At 42.5% G+C, this 24242-nt stretch overlaps 2 protein-coding genes across 4 annotated transcripts in view; both read left to right on the forward strand.

The window, feature by feature from the left end:
• The window catches only part of eif4g3a (eukaryotic translation initiation factor 4 gamma, 3a), a 50272-nt gene extending 35247 nt beyond the window's left edge, over positions 1-15025 (forward strand). For all 3 annotated transcript variants that reach the window (XM_085777770.1, XM_085777772.1, XM_085777771.1), the window contains 17 exons: positions 491-637; positions 728-961; positions 2144-2248; positions 3972-4110; positions 4465-4586; positions 6746-6836; positions 7746-7863; positions 8229-8452; positions 9052-9164; positions 9407-9579; positions 10329-10454; positions 10609-10690; positions 10831-10929; positions 11085-11231; positions 12164-12245; positions 12384-12530; positions 14035-15025. In XM_085777770.1, the coding sequence (XP_085633896.1) occupies positions 491-637; positions 728-961; positions 2144-2248; positions 3972-4110; positions 4465-4586; positions 6746-6836; positions 7746-7863; positions 8229-8452; positions 9052-9164; positions 9407-9579; positions 10329-10454; positions 10609-10690; positions 10831-10929; positions 11085-11231; positions 12164-12245; positions 12384-12530; positions 14035-14216 (2331 nt within the window). In that variant the 3' untranslated portion in view covers positions 14217-15025. The remainder of the gene's footprint in view (positions 1-490; positions 638-727; positions 962-2143; positions 2249-3971; positions 4111-4464; positions 4587-6745; positions 6837-7745; positions 7864-8228; positions 8453-9051; positions 9165-9406; positions 9580-10328; positions 10455-10608; positions 10691-10830; positions 10930-11084; positions 11232-12163; positions 12246-12383; positions 12531-14034) is intronic.
• Positions 15026-16519: 1494 nt separating this feature from the next.
• Positions 16520-23820, forward strand: hp1bp3 (heterochromatin protein 1, binding protein 3). Its single transcript, XM_085777851.1, has 15 exons — positions 16520-16620; positions 17112-17197; positions 17717-17900; positions 18092-18148; positions 18579-18641; positions 18747-18903; positions 18995-19138; positions 19260-19319; positions 19634-19776; positions 20540-20630; positions 21297-21456; positions 22075-22186; positions 22550-22708; positions 23184-23502; positions 23605-23820. The coding sequence occupies exons 2-15, from the start codon at positions 17131-17133 to the stop codon at positions 23818-23820; spliced, it is 1932 nt and encodes a 643-aa protein (XP_085633977.1). The 5' UTR covers positions 16520-16620; positions 17112-17130.
• Positions 23821-24242: the final 422 nt, after the last annotated feature.

A 24242-nucleotide genomic window follows, 5' to 3' on the forward strand; every position in this document is an offset into this window, starting at 1 on the left:
CCAGCAGCCTGATGTTACATTGGGAAGAAATACTCATAATAATCAGCTGGTCATAAAATGCATATCTTCAATTATAAATACTCAATGGTGGTCAATTCAATTTCCCTAGCTGAGTTCAATTATCTTTTTTTTAATATATACTGTATATATATATTTTTTTTTTTGGGGGGGGGGGGGGGGGCTTTTTTGCCTTTAATGGACAGGATAGTTGAGAGAAACAGGAAATGGGAGGCAGAGAAGGGGGGAATGACATGCAGGATAGGGCCGCTTGGTGCGGGATTCGAACCAGGATCGCCTGCAGTGACTATAGCCTCAACACATGGGGCGGCTGCTCTACCAACTGAGCTAAACACTGCCCCGAGTTCAATGATCTTAATTATGTCATGGAAACCTGAGCATGTAAGTTATAAAATAAGAGACACGGTTGCTTTAGCTTGGTCTTACCTGTCTTCTCTTTCCCTTCTACATCCACCATATCTGTTCTCGACAGCTCAAAGTGCCCATGACAGACAAACCCAACTCCACAGTCAACTTTCGCAAGCTGCTGCTAAACCGGTGTCAGAAGGAGTTTGAGAAAGACAAGGTGGACGATGTGGTGTTTGAGAGGAAGCAGAAGGAGCTGGACTCTGCTGCATCGGTACGTGACGCAACAAACCACTTTTCACATTGAAGAGAATTTAAAAAAAAAAAGACTGTTGTTTGATTAGCGTTTCCTCCATCCCGTCAGACGGAGCGCGACCGTCTCCAGGAGGAGCTGGAGGAGGCCAAGGACAAGGCCCGCAGGCGTTCCATCGGCAACATCAAGTTCATCGGCGAGCTCTTCAAGCTGAAGATGCTAACGGAGGCCATCATGCACGACTGTGTGGTGAAGCTGCTGAAGAACCATGACCAGGAGTCTTTAGAGTGCCTATGCAGACTGCTCACCACCATCGGCAAGGACCTCGACTTTGAGAAGGCCAAGGTGAGCTGGATTAGCTAATGATCATGTTCTCAAGCGGTATCAAGGGGAGAGAGAAAGGGAATAAGCATCTTTCCAAAAAATCTGTACTGTTCTTTTAATTTGGAGCTTCATTGCTTTACACACATTGCTGATCACAGTCCGTTGAAATCAAATTATTGCCGCAATTATTGTCGAAACATGTGAATAATCCGAGGTTGGTACATTGAAAGTATCTGTTGTCACTGTCCACAGATGCAAAGCTGTAGACATTTCCACTAGATCCCATTAGGAATAAAATACAAGAAGAATTTGCAGGTGTTTGCAGGGATGACACCCACAACCAAGAGATAGGATTGTCAGTGTGTCTCTGCTGCCATGCCACCAAGATTAACTCCCCCACACTGGTTTACCTGGACAGGAGGTGATCTTGGACTCAGGCGATGATTTTGATTTACAGCAGCACAGTTCGGGTTGCGGTGGGACTTGATCCGGCACCAGCTTAGCCAAATTCAGCTCTGCAGGCGGAGAAACTGCTTATGTGGGTTATGAGGAAGAAAGGAATATCCCCACAGTGTCCCCTCACTGTTTTCTGTCTGACTGGCTCTCGAGTAGAGATCAGTGACTCCCAGCTGGACGCAGCTAGAGTCCTCAGATGTTTGGAAAGACATAACTGACCCGAGGGCCCTCATGCTCTCTCTCTCTGTTGTGCTGCGATGTTCGGTTTGATCCTCATCAACCCCCTGCAAGAGAAATACCATCTTACCAAGGAAGCTGTAAATAAGAAAATCAGATTCTGCTTTACTTATTTACTTATGATCTCATGATCTCAGTGCACTTTTGTATTAAATACCAAAGAACATAATCATAAATCATCACTTGTGTCCTTCAGATGAGTCCCATCCTGTTTAATATGGTAATTTCCTGAACATGGACCTTTTAATGTCAGGTCATTACAGTGATTTGGATCGGTGCTTTTTAGGCTATTACAATTTTTGTAGTGCTGTCTCAAAATCCAATTTAATCTTGGGCGGTCAGAACGGCTCCTGTTCCAAGTAATAAACTCAACAATTGGTCGACTTAGTGAAAGCCTAATGTGGAAATCAGTGAAACCAGCTGTCCAGTAGGTCGAATGGAGACATAGAGAATATGAACTTCATGTCTCAAATAAAGTCTCTTTCTCTCTCTCTCTCTCTTTCTCGGCAGCCTCGAATGGATCAGTATTTCAATCAGATGGAAAAAATCGTCAAGGAAAGGAAGACGTCATCTCGGATACGCTTTATGTTACAGGATGTCATAGACCTGAGATTGGTAAGTGTGTGTGTGTGTGTGGTTGTACATTTTTATTTATTATTTTAATTTAATACACAGCTGCAGAAAGTCCATACTCCACAGTCTTCAAATGAACTCAGGTACATACTATATGTGATGTAACATCTGAGGAAGAGCCTCTTTTTGGTGTTGCAGACTTTTTTCACCTTCATTTTATGTTTTTTGGTCCAGCCCCCACCCAACATTGGGCTACAAGGATGTGCGTGTTTTTTTTCACTTCTCTATATAATAAATCCAGACAGCTATGTGTGCTTTGACATAAGCATGAGCTGGCATGGTAGCTGTTACTACCAGTAAATACAGAACCCACACGCTGATCAGTCCCATGGCTTCACCTCTTCAGGTAGAATCTCATCAGTAAACCAGCTGAGTAAGTAGAAGCTGGCTACTGCCTACTAGCCGCCCTGTCTCATAACATCTATGACATCAAATCCCTTTGATTTCTATGGACTGAAATACGCCAAACTCAACCATCTATCCCGAGACCCACAGATTGGATAAGGACAAAAACAAACATTTCAGCTGTCGAAAATATGGAAGGAAACGGGAATAGCAACAGAGGAGGGATCCTTCTCCCTGGAGGACAGAAACACAATAGGTGCAGTGTGTCCAGAGTGGACAGAAATAACAAGATGATGTTTCAACATGGAAAATCTGAGGAACTTCATCAGATAGATGGATCACAGTTTAACACAATGTACATTTAGTCTAATGCCTCTGGCACAGGTATGGCTCTGTATCTTCAAATGTACTTATGGTCTAGTCTAGCACCTAAATGTGAATGTAAACATAGTCTTCTCAAATTCATGCACACATGGATACTCGCAAGAGCACAGCCCGTGTTGTCTGGTGCTTTTTTTTTTCCTTTTCCTATCCTGATTGTTCTGTCGCAGTGCATTTGTGTTGTTTTGCCTAACCAGGGACTGCGGCTGCAAATTAGCCTCAGCCTCATCTTAGTATATAGATTAAAATGCAGCAGTATTGGTCTCTATTTTAAACCAACTAATAAACAAGTAAGAGAGGGTACATTTAAGTTTTCCGGCATCAGAACACTGCAGGACAAAGACGTAAGGACTTTGTGGAATTGAGACAAACGGGGAGCAAATGACTCGACATTACAAGTGTCATGTGGCGTTTTTTCCAATAGAGACATGTCTGCATTGATTAAACTGTGATTCCCTGATACCTCTCGCCTAAGACGAGCTTTCTGAATCAATGTCACTGCCTCAGATTGAGTTCCCCACTGTGCTGCGCTTCTGTCAAAATTTTAAATTAAAATGAGTGAAGCTGTTTTTTTTTTGTTTTTTTTTTTAAGGCAGCGCAAGGATCCACTTTGTTTAAAAACAAAAGCTCCGTGTTCAGCATTATGGGATGACACAAATATTAATGGCAAATGATGGGTTGTAATGCTAGTCGAAAAGTGATAAGCTTGTTAACAGATCTCTCTGTCAGTTGTGATCATTGGGTAATTCATCAGCGTGTCCCCAGACATTAGGATATTCCTGTGTGATTGACAACTTCTTCTGTGTGTGCTCTGCTGCATCTGTGATAAAAACCCACACACACATTTATATATATATATTCTCAGGGCTGTCGTTTGAATGGCCTCAGACACAAGAACAAAGGAATCAGTTTGAAACTAAACAATGTGACACAACTGTCTGTGGTTTCTGATGTCATGTTTTTTTTTTTTCTTTTAAAGCACAACTGGGTGTCTAGAAGAGCCGACCAGGGCCCGAAAACCATCGAGCAAATCCACAAGGAGGCGAAGATTGAAGAGCAAGAAGAGCAGAGGAAAGTGCACCAGCAGTTGCTCTCCAAGGACAGCAAGAGACGGCCAGGTCAGGCCTGCAGCGTAAATCCTCTTTAAGGCTTAGAATCACATCGGCACAGCTATAGTGACTCAGGAAGCCTGCAAGCCTACAGGCAGACTTCCTGTCCCTATAGCCCGCAGAGACGCTATTGTGCCCAAAAGCAGACAGGAAACCCCCCCCCCCCATCTGTTTGCTGACCTATAATATTTCATCATCATGTGCAAGCAGCATGCTACAGACGTGCTCAGGAATGTCACACCGTCAACCACTTTCACAGCCGTTTGACTGCATTATTATGTTCGTCGTCTGCACTGAAACCCATTTTTTAAACCCGTTTTGAAGATTTTCCTCTCATTGGTCCGTGTGGGTGTGTCTCCGCAGATCCAAGAGAGCAGAGAGAACAGAGAGATCAGCGTGTGCAGAGAGAGGAGACCTGGAACACTGTGCCCATGACAAAGAACAGCAGGACCATCGACCCCAACAAGATCCCAAAGATCTCTAAGGTGAGGAGCCCACAAGGCCAGAGCGCCACCAGCTGAGGAAGACCAAGATTTTTTGTGGTTTATTTTTTATTTATGTTAAAAGTGCACAGTATATAGGCACACTGTCCTTTTTACTGCCATTTATTGTCTGTCCCACACTGTTCATGATACATATATAAACATGATAAACTCTGTGTGGCTGCAGCTTCAAGGTCCAAGTCATACAGTTTAGATGTTGGCTATAACGACAGAGATTTGCTCCTGGATTGACAGCTTTAAATCGAACGCACCCTGTAACCAAACCGTTGATCCACAAAACAAATGAGCCGCAGTTTAATGGTCTTAATCATGACGTGACAGAGCTGCTCTGAGTGTCAAAACCCCTTCAACACGCATCTGTAGCACCTGTCATCAAATATCCACACTGACATATCGTATCAGATATGATGGACAATAATACTTTATTACACTTAATGCAATTGAAAAAGCTATCAGGTGTCATTTATCACAATTACTTTAGCTTCAAGTTAATGAATGAATTATAAAGTGGGTCAGGACGCCCCTGCAGATGAGCTGAAATATAAATAATGATTGATGCAGGTATTTTATAATAATTAATAAATATTGATTATATAATAACGAGATGTAATGTTTTATATACTATACTGAGCATTGTTAAAGCAGAAGTAAGTGGTCCGGTCGTTTTCGCTAATGCTGCGTTCCAGGCAGGCTTTTGAAATCGTAAATTACAGCTTCAAGTCACAACTTACGACTTTGTAGCGTTTCAGGCAACCCACTCGTGTTTTTCCGACCTGTTTTACCAGTGAAAGTCACTATAACGGCCATTCGGAACTTCCGACCGGTGAACTCGTACCAGATCGAACTGGTACCACTTCACGGTCGGAAAAATACGAGTTTCCTTGAATGCACCATAACAGTCCTCGTCCCTACGTCACCACATTCACGGCGTCCCTTGGCTGCACACACAGCCCTGCATGCCGTTCTCTCTCCTCATTGGATAAAAACTGTAGGATACGATAAATGTTTTCTCTTCGGCTCAGAGCAGAGCAGAGTGACTGACAGACCCGTGTTTCAGTCCAAACACTCTATGTAAGTGATTGCTGTCGGAAGATATAACTATTTAAGACTTATATTAACACAAATATATCACTTACTTCTGCTTTAATACTAGGAGATGGCAGGAGAATGGGGGGCATTCGTGTGAATGCAAACATGTTCATGGTCAGATAGTGTTGATATATGACACAGGCCGGGGCTGGATTAAGTTACATTAAGCTAAATATTTATACTATTAATTTGCTATTCATTAGTCTCTTCAGCAGCACCTATTAAAGTCCACAAACCAAAACAGTCTCAGAAAAAGCACAGCATGCTGTTTCCTCACACCCATAATTTCACCCTTCAGTTAAGAAGCAGTCAATTCATGGATCTAAAAGGGTTTAGTTAGATATTCCCATCAGACCAATAGAAGTTGAACGATGTGTTGTTGTGATACCAGGACTGACCACTGACCTAAACTAATGACAAGGCAGCATGATGTGCATCTGTGTCTGACAGTGTGAGGAATCTACTGCCTGTTCCAAGTCTCGCTTGTAATTTAGAGAAGTTGGTGAAATTGTTCTTCATGTCGAGACAAGTTCACCTCGTGTTTTTCCGTGTCAGCGACGAGCTGTCTCACCAGTGGTTCCTCTTCCACCTGTGAATCCTGTGGATCATCATAACAGGGCTATTAACTCAAAACTGTCCCTGTTCCCACCTGATAAACATTATTGTGGTTTGCAGTGCATATTCAGCAGTGTGAGGTTCCTCCCTCTGGATCTATGCGGTACTGCAGTCTTTATTGGCGCTCCACCTGCTGGATGCACTCTGCCTTGTTACAGTGCTAGTTGAACAGAGAGGTTGGGCTGTACTCTACTGTCTGTACTCTACTGTATGGCATTAATACGGTCGTTTCGCTGATAACTGAATTCAGCCAGAGCTAAAAATGAACACATTTCTCCCTCTGCTGGACGTTTGCAGAGCTCAAATGTGTGAAGATCTTTTTCCTGTAGATTTAGGTTTTTTCTGTTCAGATTTCGTCCTGGTGCTGTCTGTTTCCCTTGTGTCGTTTCCTTTTTTTAAAGCAGGAGGCTTATTCTTAAATGATACTGTCTCTGCAGCCTCAAATGGATGAGAAGATCCAGCTGGGCCCACGAGCTCAAGTCACGTGGGTGAAGGGCAGCAGTGGAGGAGCCAAGGCCAGTGATTCAGGTGAGACGACACAGAGAGCTGAAGCATCCTTACATGAAAAGACCTGGAGGTAGAACACACAACCGAGTAGACGGTGAAAATAGATTTCATCATACAGCCAAGTATTTCTCATCTCATGTCTCAGAGCCTCATTCATCACACAAAGCACTAGCACTAACACATCAGTTTGTGACCTTGCAACCAACCCAAAGATTTAAGTTGCAACAGTTAAACATCTAATGAATAACAACGCTGACGGTTTCAGTTACACATAACTGATTGTAGACATGTTTAATGTCTTAAATGTCACAGATTTCATGTGTCAGTGTACTTGAAGCATTACATGGTGTCATCTGACCACAATCTGAAGATGTTCATACAGTAGTCGTTCCAAACAGCCACAGTCAAAAACAGGAGAAATAAAAGCCGTCAAAGCAAGGGACAGAACCAAACTGTTAAAATGGGACGACACACACTCAGACGTGTTTCTCTGAAGGTTCTTTTGATGTTGCTCCTGTTTGTACACATGAAAACTGACAAGTAACAGTGTGAAGATAAAAAAAACAGAGCCTGAGGGAGGGTCAGACCTGCTTGCTTTCCCACCTCCACACAGTTGGCCAGTGACTCCATGGAAGTGGGTGCGAATGTTGGATTGTTGTTTGGAAATTTGCTCCAATTCTGAATTCATCACGACTCTTCACTGTAACATGTCGGCACATACTGACACGTTACATTTGGTCTGAAGCCAGCTGGAAACTCATTCTCTTTTTTGATTTAGTATTTTCTACTGGTCCTGACTTCTAATAAAACTCTTACGTGCAGCTTATGCAGTGATTAAACGACTGACTAAGAATCCACAATCTCTACCCAGGGTTTTCTGGTCATTCTTCTTCTTTTTATTTGTCTTACAACTTTATCTCTCCATCACAGAACTATCACGAACAGCGGGCCTCAACCGTTTCTCTGCGCTGCAGTCCACGCCTTCACCCCAGCCCTCCACCACGCCGCCACAGAATCCAGACTTCGACTCAAGGAGAACTCTGGGAAGGTAAAGGCTGAATCATTGTCTTTTGAAGGACTCCTGTCAGCTTGTTTTTGCCGCCCTCTGAAGAGCATGTCTTTGTCTGTCTGAATGCTAATACATCAGCCCTTCCTCTCTGCTAATTTGTCTGACCTTAGGTATTTGAAACCCTGATTAACTCGTGTGACGTCTATTCAGTTTTTAACAAATACTACTTTTGTAATTATGGTTTTCGATTGATTTTCTATTTGTGTTTTAGTGACAATAATGTCATGATTTCATCTTTTTACTACAAAATAGACAAAGATCGTACTTGGATCAAATGTCAATACCCAAATAGAGATGTGTCTCTTTACGCTAGCATCCCTGCTGACTTGTTTATTCTCCAGCAGTCGTAGCAGTGCGGGCAGAGAGCGCAGCGAGAAGCCTCTGATCTCTGCCCCGCCATCATCCCGGCCCGGAGCGTTCATCAGGGGAGGCAGCTCAAAGGAGCTGCTGGAGAGTCAAAACTCAGAGGAGCCCAGAAGAGACCGGGAGCGAGAGGGAGCCGAGCCCCGGAGACCGAGCGTCACCGAGGACAAAACGGAGCCGGAGCGCAGCAGAGTCAGAGAGCCTGGTGAGACAACACTGAGCTCAGCAACACACGACATGCGGCACTGAATTTGGTGCAATACAAATAAATCAAACTGAAAATGTATTTGAAACATAGACATTCTAAATTGTTATCATACCGAGATTTACTCCCTGCCACTTCCAAGCCATCAAAAGAATTGTTATCTATTTTACAGTAACGCAGCATCAGATTTGATACTTTAGCTGCAGTTTGTATCAAACCAGCAACAACAAGAACATTTTTATCCTAATTGTCACCATTACTTCATCATCATATTTATTTTCAGTGCTTTTATTCACATTCACACATGTAAATTATTTTTGAAGCAACAGCAAGTTGAAATCCTGTGATATACTGTATAATAAATTAGCTTTGTCCATAAACATTATGATGTGGCTTTTAATCTGTTCTGTCCAGATTTTGTGTAATATCCAAAAAAAAAAAAAAAATCACATTTTGTCTTAAACTTTCCTTCATGATCACTATGTTGAGGCTTGAACTGTTCTAAATAAGCCATGACATGATGTGTGTCTGAGAGCAGGTTGTTGCTTTAGGAAACCACACAGACAGACACCTTCTCACTGCTGTTTTTGCATTGACAGTGAAACCTGAGCCTGTGGTCCAGACCCCGGACAGACCTGCTCTCTCTGAAGAGGAGATAGAGAGGAAGTCCAAGTCCATCATCGACGAGTTCCTGCACATAAACGATTACAAGGTACTGAGACTCACAACGGCAGGTGAAGCTTGTGGCATCTAACTGATGCAGAATGTTTTCATGTCAACAACGTAAAATAAAACATTTAGTCTTAACTACTTAGCCACACAGTGATGTGTCTAATTTAAGATGCATATACTGAAATAAATACTGCACTGCTCAATAGATTTCCCCACTTCCTCTTTTCCTCCCTACACTCTCCAAGTTAGTCAGTCATATTAATACTTCTCTGGTCTCTGCAGGAGGCTGTCCAGTGTGTGGACGAGTTCGATTTGGGCCCTCAGCTGCACGTCTTCGTGCGCGTCGGAGTGGAGTCGACTCTGGAGCGCAGTCAGATCACACGGGACCACATGGGTCAGCTCCTGTTCCAGCTGCTGCAGCAAGGAATCATGGCCAAACCCCAGTTCTACAAAGGGTCGGTCCACACACTGAATCCTTTTTTTATTTTTTATTTTTTTATGATTGTCATTCCTACACAGCGACTGTTGCAAACGTTGAGCGACATATGCACACGGCTCTGCAGAGAAGTGCTCTTTCTCACCCCTGCATCTAAATCTGTCCACAGTATCACAATGAACTGAGGGTTTCTTCACACCCCTCCTCATGTAGGCCTCATAATGTAGGTCTGTTGTGATCTGAGCTGGTACTCCTTTTGTAGAGCCGTGTGCAGCGCACCGTTCCACTCAGTCCGGCTCTTCCCCACAGAGACACATAAGATACAGAAAGCATTTACACACTGCATTGAGACTGATATGAAAAGCAGTGCTGGCAGCTGTTTTTGTGTTCTGTTTTTGAACCTCTGCTCATGTTGTATTAGTTGGTATGTTGATGTGAAAATACTGCAATATTTTATACAAGCACAAGTTCAAAATGTATTGTTTTTCTCCTTAATTCTAATAGCTCATATAAAATTTCTCTTCTAAAAATATCTTACAATGAAACGCTGTTTGTTTTTAACCTTCCTGACATTATCGTCCTTAACTTGTCATAAATAAATAGATGAAGTCATTTTTTTTTCAGCTACTTAAGAAAAACATTTTCTAGTTCCAAACTTTGTGAACAATTAACGCTAATTTGAGTTTGATTATATTTTGTCTGTGCTCAAAAAATAACATGCTGTAGTTCTAATCCTCACCATGTTCTTGTTTGTTTTTTTTTGTCCAGGTTTGCAGACACCCTGGAGCAAGCGGATGACATGGCCATCGACATTCCCCATATCTGGCTGTATCTGGCCGAGCTGCTCAGCCCTGTGCTGAGGGAAGGGGGCTTCTCTATGAGAGAGCTCTTTAGGTACTGACATGACTAGACCTGTCTAATTCATTTATCTCCAAAGGAGTCCATATGCACAGCAGATTACAGCAGATTTCCCCGTGAACTAAGCTTTTTGTATATTGAAAATGTATTTAACCTGATTAAATTTCTTGCCTTCTCCGTTTGTTCACAGTGAATTAAGCAAACCTTTGCTTCCTGTGGGAAGAGCTGGGATCTTAATTTCTGAAATACTGCACATACTATGCAAACATACGGTAAGCAACACTCATATGGGTACTGCTTTTTCAGTCATCACTTCCACGCATATTGGTAAAGCTCTATTCAGCCTTTAGCACCGAGTTAAAAACACATTTCAGAGCGGGAGATGTGAAGTTGTCTGGTCTTGTCTCCACAGAGCCATAGGACTGTGGCTTCTTTGTGGAGGGAATCTTGCCTCAACTGGACCGACTTCCTACCAGAGGGAGATGACGTCCAGGCTTTCATCTCACAACAGGTTAGTGATGAAGGCCACTGTGCAAATCAAGAATTACTGTTGTCATATGAAAAACTCAGTCTGTGTCTAAAATTCGTTGATAAAGAACACTTTCTAAAATCCTCTCCATTCTCTTCATGTCACCATATCAATGTCCTCTCTTCTTGACACAACAGAAACTCCAGTTCGTTCAGACAGACAGCTGCAGCCCTGAGGCAGCTCTGTCTAAAAGGATCTTGTCTCCTGAGGAGCTGAGACAACAGCTGGAGAGACTCCTCCTGGAGGACATGGCCAGTGATGAGCAGATCTTTGATTGGGTAGAGGTATGGCAACTGACACATTAATACACACTTTTGTCGTCAACCTTCATCCAAACTCTGCAAGATGGTGGTTAATATTCAGAGGTGCAGTTTGTTTTATATGTGAAATACTGGTAACACTTTACTTGAAGGTCTCATATGACTGTCATAAGAGTGACATGTCACAGTCATAAACATCATGTCAATGTCATAACGTTGTTATTAGGTGTCATTCAGTTAACCCTAACCCTACAAACCCAGGTGTTATGACATTGACATAATGTTTATGACATGTTCATGACTGTGACATGTCACTGTTATGATGAGACCTTCAAGTAAAGTGTTACCGAAATACTTAAAGGTACAATATGTAAGAATGTGGCCAAAACTGTTGCTGCAGTCAAATTCAAAACACAGCAGCGCGTTGCGCTAACCTGCTCTGCTCACTCACAGTGACGGCCTCTGTAGCCACTGTACAACTGAGGTCAATGCAAAAAAAAATCATGCAACTGTTGCTTAAAGTTGGGTAGTTAGTGAGGTGGTACTCCCAGTCTTGGTCTCAAACTGGTCTCAAGACCAGTCTTGACCACATTTTCAAGGTCTAGGTCTTGACCAAGACCAAGGTCAAGGTCAATGTCTTGGTCTTGTCTTGGAATCGACTACATTCTTTCTAGGTCTTGGTCTTTAATCAGCCTTGACTCGGTCTCGCAGTACTGACAAGCAGACCCACCCAGGACAAGTGATGAGTCTGAGGGTGGAGGTCTGTGTCAGGTTGCTCTCCGTACCCTGACACAGACCTGCCGCTCCTACCAGCACTTTGTAGCACGTTGTGCATTGCTTTTTGTACTCTTCTACGAATGGTTTCCTTTTCTTCTGTGGTGTTACTGCTGAGCTGAGACTTGTGTGAAATTGACAAATTGTATGTTTCCTCTGCTCCTCTGTGCTCCGGTTCTCAGGCAAACCTAGATGACTCTCAGATGAGCTCGTCTCCCTTCCTGAGGGCTTTGATGACAGCTGTGTGTAAGGCAGCAGTGAAAGGTAAGCACTCCACCACCTGCAGGACACACTCCGACATTTTGCCCAAATCGCACCACTGATTGCAATATTTACACGTTGCCAAGCGCAGAGCTCAGCAGCGCACTCTGTACTTACTCTGCCCCCTGCTTTACTGCACAGATGATAACACCAACTGTCGAGTGGACACGGCCATCATCCAGAGGAGATTGCCTGTATTACTCAAGTACCTTAACTCAGACACTGAGCGACAGCTGCAAGCACTTTATGCACTTCAGGCGCTGATCGTCGCCCTCGATCAGCCTCCAAGTAAGTTCTGCTACTTAACTCCCCCCCAATAAGAATAAAAGAGGGTTATTTTCTTTCTTTTGCTTCATTTCTTGTCAAGAGAAGATTGAATGGTAGTCAGATGCAGTATGTAAACAATAGACTGCCTAATCTCACCACAACATCCATTTATCTGCTCTGAAGCTTTCAATCTTGTCTCGTGAGTTTCATCAGCAGATGACGTTTGCATTGTTATCACAGAACTGCTAACATTCAGATTTCCGTCCTCTTCTGAGCACTTAAACCTTTCATCACGAGCTTTTGAATTTCAGCATTTAATTCTCTGTAATATTAACTTGATGTAAGTTTGATAGTTTAAGCAGGATTCAAACTGTGGCCTCAGATGACCTTTTCCTAATACACTCACTGCAGCGTCTCTCAGGAGGAAAAATGCGATTAGAGTTAATTGCAGGATGCAACATGCACAGTCTTGACTGATGTTCACATTCACAGGTTTCTGCAACTGGTTACAACGGCAAACACAAACAGGTCTTGTTGATCTAAAGTTACTGAGGCTAGAATCAGATAAATATTCATTTTTTAATCTTGTGGTTTCACAGATTATCAAAAGGATTATTAACAAACTATTGTGGAGTCATGTGATTTATCAGGTCTCATTTAATAGTATTTAGCTTCTTATGCAGAGTTCAGAGGAAAAGGTTAAATGGATTTCTCAGAGATGTGCTTCGGCTTTCAGCAACATGATGAGCATCTCTCCATCGCCGTCTCTGCTCACGATGTAAACGTTATACGGCCTGATGCTGAGAATCAACGCTCACCTCACCCCCTCCCTGTCTGGTTAATATGCAGATACTGTATGTCAGACCATTGAAAACAAGAAAAGACTGTACTATTTCATAAATTGTAAATTTCTTGGGATACAGATGGCGAGACATTAGATTCTTTTCCCTCAAAAATGCCTTTGGTATTAAAGGGTCTTAAATTTCATTCATGAAACAGATATGTTCAACACTCAACAACAATACGTTTGAACCTATGAACTGATTGATCAATTGATGAATGAATTGATGGATGCTTTCTTTCATCCATCCATCTATTTTCCGCTCTGTAGTGATTAAATTGATTAAATCATTAGGAAATGTGTAATAAACTGCTGGGATTCACAAAAATTCAGAAATGTAATCATACTTTGATCGGGTACTAAGTTTCATTCTCTGTTGTGTTAAAAATATATTTAAACCCTTAAATATAATTAAGTAAATCCTGAGCAATGGTCCATCAGATCAATGAGGATTCAGAGAGAGGCTACACTGTGTTCACATAATACACAGAGCTCAAGCGTGTCTTTGCCATGCATCCAACTCGCAGCCCTTACCTGCAATAGAAAGTGTCTGCACGCATTTACAGGAAAAAGAAAAAACGTCAGTTACTCAACAGTGAGATTTCAGTTTCAAAGCATCGATCCACTTCACGTCGCAGGTAAGACGGCGACTGACTTGTATTTGCTCTCTGGCTCTGTCCTCAGACCTCCTCCGCATGTTCTTTGACTGTCTGTATGATGAGGACGTCATCTCCGAGGACGCTTTCTACAAGTGGGAGACGAGCAAAGACCCCGCCGAGCAGCAGGGTAAGGGTGTGGCCCTCAAGTCTGTCACGGCCTTCTTCACCTGGCTGCGGGAGGCGGAGGAGGAGTCGGAAGACAATTGACGAGGGCGACACCCGGGGACATGACGTAGTCGAACTGCATCCTTACAGCAGAACAAACATTCAGAATGCGTGTGTGGGCAGGATGACATGTTTACGGCTGGAATTTTTTTCTGCGGTACGGTTCTGAAAACATGCCGCCATTTTGAGTTTGGATTCCAACGGCGGAAGCACTAAATACCTGTATTATACATAGAAAATATTTTTGTTTTAAATTTTAACTTACTTTTCTTTTGTTACTTTTTAAGAAGAGACTTAAAAGATACATAGGTTCTGGACTCTTTAATTTATTATTTTTTTAAGGACTGCAAATATGAAAGTTATTTAACATTTGCAGATGCTCACAAACAGAACAGAAATAACAATATAATTAATTATAATAACAAAAATAATAATTGCGAAATGAATAGCCTCCCTGGACTCCACACTGTTTAGTTTAAACAGGGTAATACAAAATTATTTTGGGATGAAGGGGAAGCAGAGATGAAAAGGAACTGTTAACATTGTCCATGTATGATGTTTGAGGTCAAGGGTTATGTCCTAATAACCAGAAAGCCTTGGCTTGCCCTGCGTTGATATGTACATACACCTCATGAGAGGTAGAGGTATGCATTCAAGAAGCGATGCAAGTCAGTCCACAGAACTGTCAAAAACAAAACCAGATACATTCAAGTGAAATGAGCAAAAATGCAACTTTAAAAAGCAAATGGCCAGGGTCGCTGAACATGAAATGCTTGTAATACTTCAGACCTACAGAGCAGATTAAATGCTTGTAAATACATTAAAGACAAAAAGGTATTTAAAAAAAAAAAGGTTGATTCTTATGATTTGTTCCTTGGGTGATGATGGGTTTCCAGATGTGCTTTTGGTGGCTCAGCTACATCTTAATGTGTGTATGTCTGTGTTATGACTTGAGGCAGTGTTTCAGTTCTCCTGTTTTGGACAACACCGTCCTTAGCTTCTTCAGAGGAGCTGTTTGACCAAGAGCAGCAGCTGAGGGAGCAGCTGACATCCAGCCCAGGATTCACCACTTCATCTTTCAGTCTGCTGAGTCACTGAAGCACCAGATAACAATCAGTTCACTCTCTTTTTAAGTACTGTATATTTTTCTTGCTTTTGTCCCCACACTGTTTATATTTGGGTATGTACAGTATAGTATGTGTTATGTGTATATGTCTAGTCAGTTTTTATAAGTTGACATGCCAAACAATATTTGGTTCCAGCTTTAAGATTTTCTTGTTGTTGCTGCTGTTTTTAACAATTTCAAAAATAAGTACAGATAACACACTCGTTTTGTATACTGGTATATCATGTGCTGTACATACTGTATCATATAGGATATATGAGCTCTGTTCTTTTGCTCTATGCTTGAAGATTTATTTTCTCTCCAGAAAGTAGAAACAAGTTTGAGATGTTTTCTTTCTACGCTGTACTGAACAGTAAAAGTTGTTTCTTGTCATGATAACCAAGACAAAAGTATTAGGTTCTTAGCATTAGACAGCTCCTCCAACCACTTCATTTTTTTTTTTTTTACACTTGAAAGCTCTTAAGCTTTCAGTTGTCCATGTAATTTCCTGTGAGGCATTTCTTTCATCAGTTGTCTGTCTATATTCAAAATTGACCCAGTTGAATACATTAGTCAGGCTTCCAGACTGAATTACCGACCCGGTGGTCTTTAATTGCAAGAAAACTAAATACCGGTATATCTAGTTGATTTATTTGCCTAACTGCCCTTGCAAATAATTAAAACATAAACAGGACATTGTTTGGCAATTTGACTATGAAAAAGAAAAAACTTTAATGATTGATTATCATTGTTCGACGATCAATTAATCATCGGCTGGTTTCAGGGTGCTTGGGGGAAACTGATGAATGATGATGTTCACACCAAGTCCCATCAGAAATGTAGTTGGTCAATGTTTAATTGTAAATACCTAATTGGTTTATTGTGTTTTTTTTTAAGTTGTTGTGATGATGTTGAACAGAGTTAGTAAATTAAGAGTTAAGGATGGGCTGGCAACTTCACTGTGATGTTTGGGGTCCTTAGAAATAGATGAAAGACAGAAGAAGAAAACAACTTGTGGTTGAATTTACCTCACCTTTACTCAATTCAAATAACTTTATTTATTCCCGAGGAGCAAATTAAGAGCACAATGACGATTCAATGACACTACACAACTGCAGAGACTGTATGTTTTGTAGCATGAATGTTACAAGACTGTACAGAGTAAACCCATGGATCCGTCGGTGTCGGCGGCCATGACAGTGGGAATCCTTCGACGTGCCCGCTGACGCAGCGACGTCACCAACGGTCGTAATGGGGCGGGGCTCGTAAACAGAGAAATCTAAATAAAGGATCGTGCAGAAATTTACTCCAAAGTATCTCACTTTTCTCGACAAGTAAAAGGTAAGTTTCATTCGCAATGGGACTGGTTTGTCGCTGAAGGTGTAGTTGCACGGATTCGCTGCTGGAAAACGCCTCAGCCCGGTCGCTTTTTACTCCATGCAACTAAAATGAATTTTATCTGCCTTGTGCGACGCCATTACTGTGTGTGTCCGTGTGTATGTGTGTGAGAGAGAGAATAAACCCACGGACAAAATGGCGAAATTGCCGAAAATCTCTGGCCACTCGTGCGCTGGCTCTAACGCTAACGGTCTACATGTATGTGCCCAGCCTGGCGGATGAGCACCGTCTTGAAGGCGGTGTGTGCTTTGTTATAAACTAACGCACCTTTTCTTCTGTTTGAACATAATGGGCCTCAATGAATGAAAGTGGGTCCGCCAGTCTCACGGGGTTTTTTTTTCATCACGCACATACACGTACATACAAGGGGAGCTGGGACCAGCGGTGTGTCCTTACGTGTTCATATATGCGTCTTATTTGTTTTCGTTATCTAGGTTAATCTCGTGTCTTGTGATGCCGATACGCCGAGCAGCAGCGACTCCCACCCCGGAGAAGGCCCCCTCCGCTGCAGCAGAGAAAGGTGAGGCCGGGGTCGTATATCACCTGAGCTCAAGACCCCTGAATGCAACATCATCTCTGATACACGTCAGCCCATCATGAACCCCCCACCCATGCCACATACTAGTCTGACGATGGATGTGTGTGTAGTTATCCCAAGTTTATTACAACCTTTGACCGCAGAAACAAGTCTGTAGACCCCCAGCCGTTGTGTCAATCAATAACAGTGTCATTCATTCACTTACAGATTTTTGATCGATTTGTTTTGGTCTTTGCAAGTGTACAGAACAAAGTTTTGCCTTGTGAGATAATCTGAATTTGAACTACCATGCACATCTTCCTTGTATTAGTACTAATAGATCTTGATGTTGTGGTTATTATATATTTATAAGCACAGGGTATAATGCAAACCCTAAGGTCTGTCCTATTTATTATACATGAAGGTGAAAGTGCATAAAGGGTAATCATGTGATTGTTGCTATGTTTAAATGCCAGCTGCATACATTTTTTTTTCACCTTAATGTCAATGCTCTCCTTCCAGAGCCTGAAGCCTCCTCAGAGGAGTCGCCCTCTGCTGACGAGGAGCAGGCTGCATCATCGGCTGCAGCGGCCGAGGTGGAGGAGGGCGATGGTGATGGCGGCGAGACGGCACCAGCAGAGAATGGGGAGAAGGCCGACGAAGGAGCCGAGGAGCCGAAGGAAGACAAGGGAACGGAGAAGAAAGAGTGAGTCTCACCAGAGAGCTAGTGTGCAACTCTGAACACTGCGATATTTCACTTTGATAGCACTTTTATCTGTTTATATGATCCTTACCTCTGCTGGATAACGGCGGACTGCTCCCAAATGGTTGCAGTGTTGCATTCCCAAAAGATGTGACCTGTCACATCCACATTCATCCCCTCCCCTCCTTCCATAGTTGTCAGACGTCAGATGTACCAGTCCCTTTGTCCGCAGTCTTGGAGGAGCTCAGGAGGTGAGCACAATGGCGTTGACAAAACGTAGTCCATAACTCAAAGAGTAACATCCTCTACTACTATGCTACACTATAGTTCAGATTCAGAATTCTAGAAACAGCCCTTCAATTTGGCTGTACATGAACAAGTTGTTTAGATAGAATCAGAATATGAAAAACGCAGGTAGTGTAAACATGTAAACGTATTTAGTCATTTGCAATAGAAGTATTACATGATTATATGAATCCATACTATCCAAGTCAGTAGTTCATAGTTTTGGTAATTTCTCCTCCTTGTCTTCTCCCAGACCTCGACAAAGCCAACATTCACCTCTATGTACACAGTTCACCCGCATATAAACTAGACTAGGGTCAAATTATCATGGTGGTCATCAAGACAGATGTTCTCAAACTTCATTTTGTCTTTCCCATCGGTGTCAAATGGACAAAGTGACAAATGCAAGGACTGCGCGGCTGGACAGTGCGCAACACACTGCTATGTTCTCCTACTAAGGTGAGGATGTGATAAAGATAAGGGTGGTAATAATCACAGTGAAATATCGCTTCTAAAGGACCGACCCACTTCACTGAACTTGTTTCTTGCTCCTTCTGGCGACAGGTTGAAGGACGGCTACAAGTACGAGAAATCCAAAGTCAAGAAGGTGAAAAGGACAATTCCTGCGTGGGCTAGCGTCAGTGCCAGCAAAAAACTTCCCGTTTCCAACTTTGCAGGCACTCAGAACAAAGTGGATAACATCCTTATTGAAGCTATTTCGGTGTGTAGAAACTCTGTGAATCCATCTCCCATCACAGTCACTGGTGTTTGTTTATTTGCGTTTGTGATTTCTTATCCTTTTTACCTTGCAGTCTTCTAATGACAAGACTGGAGTTTCATTCCAGTTCGTCATGAAATATATCCTGAAAAAATACCCAGGGATGGAGCTCGACAAGAAGAAATTCCTCATCAAGAAAGCTATGAAGAAACATTTGGAAAAGGGCACAATCAAACAGGTAATGGATTTTTCTCTTAACATTTGTCTTATGGGGGAATATAGATAAAACAGGGTCTCAGATATCAAAAAAGCAGCAGATTTCCTCAACCAACGTGTCTCTGTCTCTTTCTCTGGCACAGCTAAAGGGTAAAGGCCTAACAGGAACCTTTACCATTGGGAAGCAGTCCAACCTGTCTAAGGTAAGTTACAGCAGAGGGAAGAAGTGAGGTCATGTACAATACTCAGTTTCAGCAGATGCTTTTCGGGGATTTCTTGAATCTCAGGAAATCAGGAATCAAATTTCATTCCTGCTCCCTGAGGGCAAACAGCCTCTTGAGGTCAAACTTGAAAGAGACAACGTAGGATGTGTTTAGTAGCAGAATTGCTTTGTGAGCAGTTGAAAGTACAGTATTTCATTGGTGCAATCAACACATGTAGCATCAACAGTTTCTCTCCCATGTTTCCCTATGACACTGGGATGTGTTTGGTTGTAATGTGTTGTCATGTGTTTTAGAAATCTGCTCAGAAGCTGTCAGAGTCTCTGGGAGACGCTCTTCCCCTCATCATCACTCGGCTCTGTGAGCCCAAAGAGGCCTCCTACAACCTGATCAAGAAATACCTGGAGCAGCACTTCCCCACCCTCAACATCGAGAACAGGTACAGTCCATTACAGTTACTCTGAGCATGATGTGAAATTAAAACAATAACTGACCCAAGGATATGAAATGTGGTGTTGTAACCTGTAAAAGTGAAGGTTCAAATGTGAATTTGGAAAGGGCCAAGAAATTTAAACGGCACAACTGCTAAAATGTGTTCAAGTTGGTTCAAAGATGAAAGTTGAGTAGCTTTACTAGTGGCCTGGCTCTGTATTCACAAAGCATTTTATGTTAGCACTAGTAATACTAGTGTACTCCCATGTCTATAAAAGTTTCCTCCTAAATCAAAGACGCTGATACCAACTTTTACTCAAAGTGAGAACTCCTAATCTAAGAGTGACACAATTACCATCATAGTAAAATGTCCTATCATTCCATCTTTATTGTACTATTATTTTTTAATAGACTCAGTTGTTCCATCAGTTCAAATAAAATCTAAGATTGTTTATCTTAAACAAGTCTTTTTTTTTGTGGGCCATCAGCCAGTTAATTGGCTTTTCCTGCTCCAAACTATCGTTATTCTATCAAATCCACTATCAGTTGACGTATATAGTTTGGATCAGCAACACTGCCATTATTTTTTACTAGCTTTTCCTAGATCAGCACTTTAGGAGCTACTTTTAGCCTTGAGATGATTTGTGAATATGTGTCTTGGATTTCAGAGGCTCAGTAACTTACAGAGAGATGGGTGTACTGTGTAAGGTTGTTTAGCTGAGATCGTTGAATACCGTATATAAATGAGTTATTGACTGGTTCATCCTCAGACCAGAGGTCCTTAAAACAGCTTTAGTGAAGGCAGTAGAGAAAGGACAACTGGAGCAGATCACTGGGACAGGAGCCAGAGGGACTTTCCAGGTAAAGGTCTTCATAACACCATTAACACACTGATTAATTCTTTGTTGGCATACTGGTAGCACATAAAGTGTTAAGTACTGGCTGATTACAACCACTGTGGTGTTTGCTTGTATGGTCACCTACCAATAAGGACTCCCACTGAACCACTTCAGGACCTTCTTTGTTTCCAGACTGGATAGGGGAAGACATTGACAATGACAATGACAATGAAATCTACCAATCCTCTGTTACTGCAAAATGTTGCAATACAATACAGAATGGAAACCAGGGGAAATAAGTGCTTTTCAAGTGCCAGTTAACATGATGACAGGCCTCATATAAAAAACATGAGCATGGAAAAAAAACATACTGCAGCAAAAAGCTTCGAATGGCAGATGACAGACTGTCTCTTTCAGTAATTTAAGCTTCGATTCAACATTGAGTAGTTATTAGACTTCTTTTTCATACAATTTGTGAACAATATCCACCCCATTACCTGAAATTCCATTGGGATGCCTTCAGATATCTTGACTGACCAAACCAGAATTTATTGCTCGTGTTTCTGTTGTATTTTAATGTCAAAATGCTCATCAATAATAAGTCAAGCAGTCAGTTTTGCAGCTGTGGTGTGAATCCAAAATAAACCAAATCATAGATCCTAAATATGCCTATATCCATCTTTCGCAGCTGAAGCGTACCGGGAACCAGGTCCTGCTGAAAGGCAGCACCTTGGAGGACGCCATCACAGCTGCCATCACAGCCATGAATGAACCTAAAACTTGCAGTACCACCACTCTACGCAAATATCTATTAGACGCCAACAAGGACAGAAAAGAGTACCAGTTAGGTGAGGCTCCCTCTCCCTCTCCCACCCACTGATGTTGTTTTCTTCGGGTCATACAAATTGAGATGGACTCACAACGTCGAGTGAAGCATTTTCACTTTCATAATTTCTAGCACATCAAATTTAAATGATCACTCAAAGTGTTAGTATGCAGTACTATCAAGCTTTGGTGTGTGCGTCTATCTCATTGAAATGTCTGATGTCCTGTCTGAGAAAAACTGGTCCGTCAAACAGTTGGTTCTTCTTTAAACTAAACATGACACATTTTTACCAGCGACACAGCAGGAAGCAGGCACTCTTTCAGTACGTGCCAACAAGCACACATATAAACTAACAGGCCTGGCAGGGGTCAAGTGTGGTCACTGATGCAGAAACTGTGCACAGTTCCTCTTGTTTTTGTGTAAAAAAAAAAAAAAAAAGGGATTGCAGAGAGATGGGTTTATATTTTGAACCACAGCTCCAAATCTCTGCAGAGAGTTTTTACATCCACATTTCAAGCCCACATGGTTTAGCAGTTTGTTCAAAAGGCAGATTCTCGTTTTGTCACTGCATGATAAGATTTGGGTAACAAGATGTATGCATCCAAAGTGAAATTAGTAAAAGAGGAACTGTTTCCTTCAGTGGCCAGTCTGAGGCGGACCCTGACAAAGTGTAAAGTCCTGGGATGGATGGAGCAGATCACTGGACACGGCTTCACGGGGACCTACCAGCTCTCGTTCCCTTTCTACCCCAGGTATGTGTCATCTTCATTCATTTATTAACTATTTAATGTGAAGAATACGTCTTCTCTTCTTTTCTCTTCTCTTTTCTTCTACTTTTTCTTTTTCTTTATGTCATGTATTTAATTCATATGCAATTAATAAATAAGGGAACAAGAAAAAAAAGAAAGAAGAAACAACACAAATTCAATTCAGTAAATAAAACTAACCCTATTACAGAAAAGATAAGCAGTAAGCTAGAGGAACTACACACATCAAGGGACCAGGAAGTCAGGAAAACCTTCACACAAGACTTCCAGATATTTGCTAACTGAATATTTGTGTGTGATACAGCTTCATATTTCTTCTTTCTTTTTTCTTTTTCTCCATCTCTTCAGTCCTACCATCCTGTACCCAGACAAGTTCAAAGAGCCTCCGAAGAAAAGCGCAGCACCTCCAGCCAAGCGGAGGCGGACTGCTTATTCCTCTGACGAGGAAGAGGAGGAGTCAGAAGAGGAAGAGGAGGAGTCTGAGGACGAAGCTCCTGTCCGTAAGAGGTTAGTAGAATATACAGAATATCCAAAACACAGTTCTGCAGGGAGTTTGCACATCATTTATAAAGACACTTGAAGCAACTGATAAAAATATAAAAGCACATTCACTTAGAACCAGGTGGCACTGTAACTGCTACCTGCTCACACTGCTTGGGAAATCTATGGGATGGAGGAGGTTTTAAGGGCTGTGTTCATGGATTTGATTTGTTTTAAAAGGAGACACACTCAGAGAGTTTGAGATCTTGACATCACACAGATCAAGTCCCATTTTAATCGGGTTAGGATGCAACTGGGATCTGATTATGTCCCGTTACATAAATATGTGGTGTTGGAGTTGGGTTGTAGGCGTTATCTTTTCATCAGTGTAATATTTCAGTTGCCTTGCGCCCACACGCATCTGTGTCTGTGTGTCTGTGTGTCTGTGTGTAATTACAGTCTTTCTAGTTAAGTAACTGCTGCCTGTTCACGTTACTCTTAGGAAAACTCAGAAGAGGCCTCCACCCAAGGCTCGCCGTCCCCCACCGGCCAAGAAATCTCGGAGCGCTAGTCAGACAAAAGCTAAAGGTAGGGGACGACCCCTCGCAAAGAAGTCTCCAGCCAAGAAAGCAGTGTCCTCAGCCAAGAGACTGGGAAAGAAACAGCCAGCTTCAAAGAAGGAATCAGCGCCGCCATCTAAAGCCTCACCTGTCAAGACTAAAGCCTCACCTGTCAAGAGAGGGGCTCCAGCAAGAAAGCCCAAAACGCCGGCCGTCAAAAAGCTGAACAAAAGGGCGGCCAGGCGACCTGCGCTCAAAGAGGCATCCTCAGAGGAGGAGGAGGAGGAGGAGGAGGAGGAGAAGGAGGAGGAGGAGGAAGAAGAAATTGTCATCCCAAAGGAGACAACGCGGGGCGGGTCCAAGCGATCCAGACGCACAGAGTCGACCCCCGCAGCGCCAGCCGTCAAAAAGTCGCCGGCCAAAAGCACATCCCGTCAGCACGACTCTGATGACTCGTCCACCGAGGAGCCCGTGGTTAAAAAGTCAGCGACCAAGAGTGTGTCCTCTAAGGGGGCTGCAGCCAAAAGAGGAGCCAAGAGCAGCAAGCAGTCCACTCGCAAGTCAAAGAGGGGGAAATAGTGAGCCTGGGAGTGCCTTCCACCGACTGGGCCGCCTGATGCAGCAGTCTGCCGCTTGGTTTCAGCGCTCTCTCTCTCTTCTCTCTTCTCTCTCTCTCTCTCTCTCTTTTATTCATTGTTTTCTCCCCTTTTTTAATGGGACAGTAGTTTTTTATTTCTATTGTAGAATAAGAATGTTATCCTATCCTAACATTAAGTTTACTGTACATTGAGAGTTTCTGTATTTCCTTTTAATCACCATGTGTAGAACAGCTCAGTTAGTGTTGCCGTTACGACAGATGTGTGACCAGCTGCCAGTTCGGGAAACCATAGCAAGATCCAGCATACTGTACCTAGAGCCATTTAGTGACTTCTGTTTTTGCATTTCTTCCTCATCCCATCTGTAGATGTCGGCAGCACACATAGCTAATATCAACTGATGTA

The sequence above is a fragment of the Trachurus japonicus genome, chromosome 5, assembly GCF_045865225.1.
Source record: "Trachurus japonicus isolate A0001 chromosome 5, Traja_1.0".
Taxonomy (NCBI): Eukaryota; Metazoa; Chordata; class Actinopteri; order Carangiformes; family Carangidae; genus Trachurus; species Trachurus japonicus.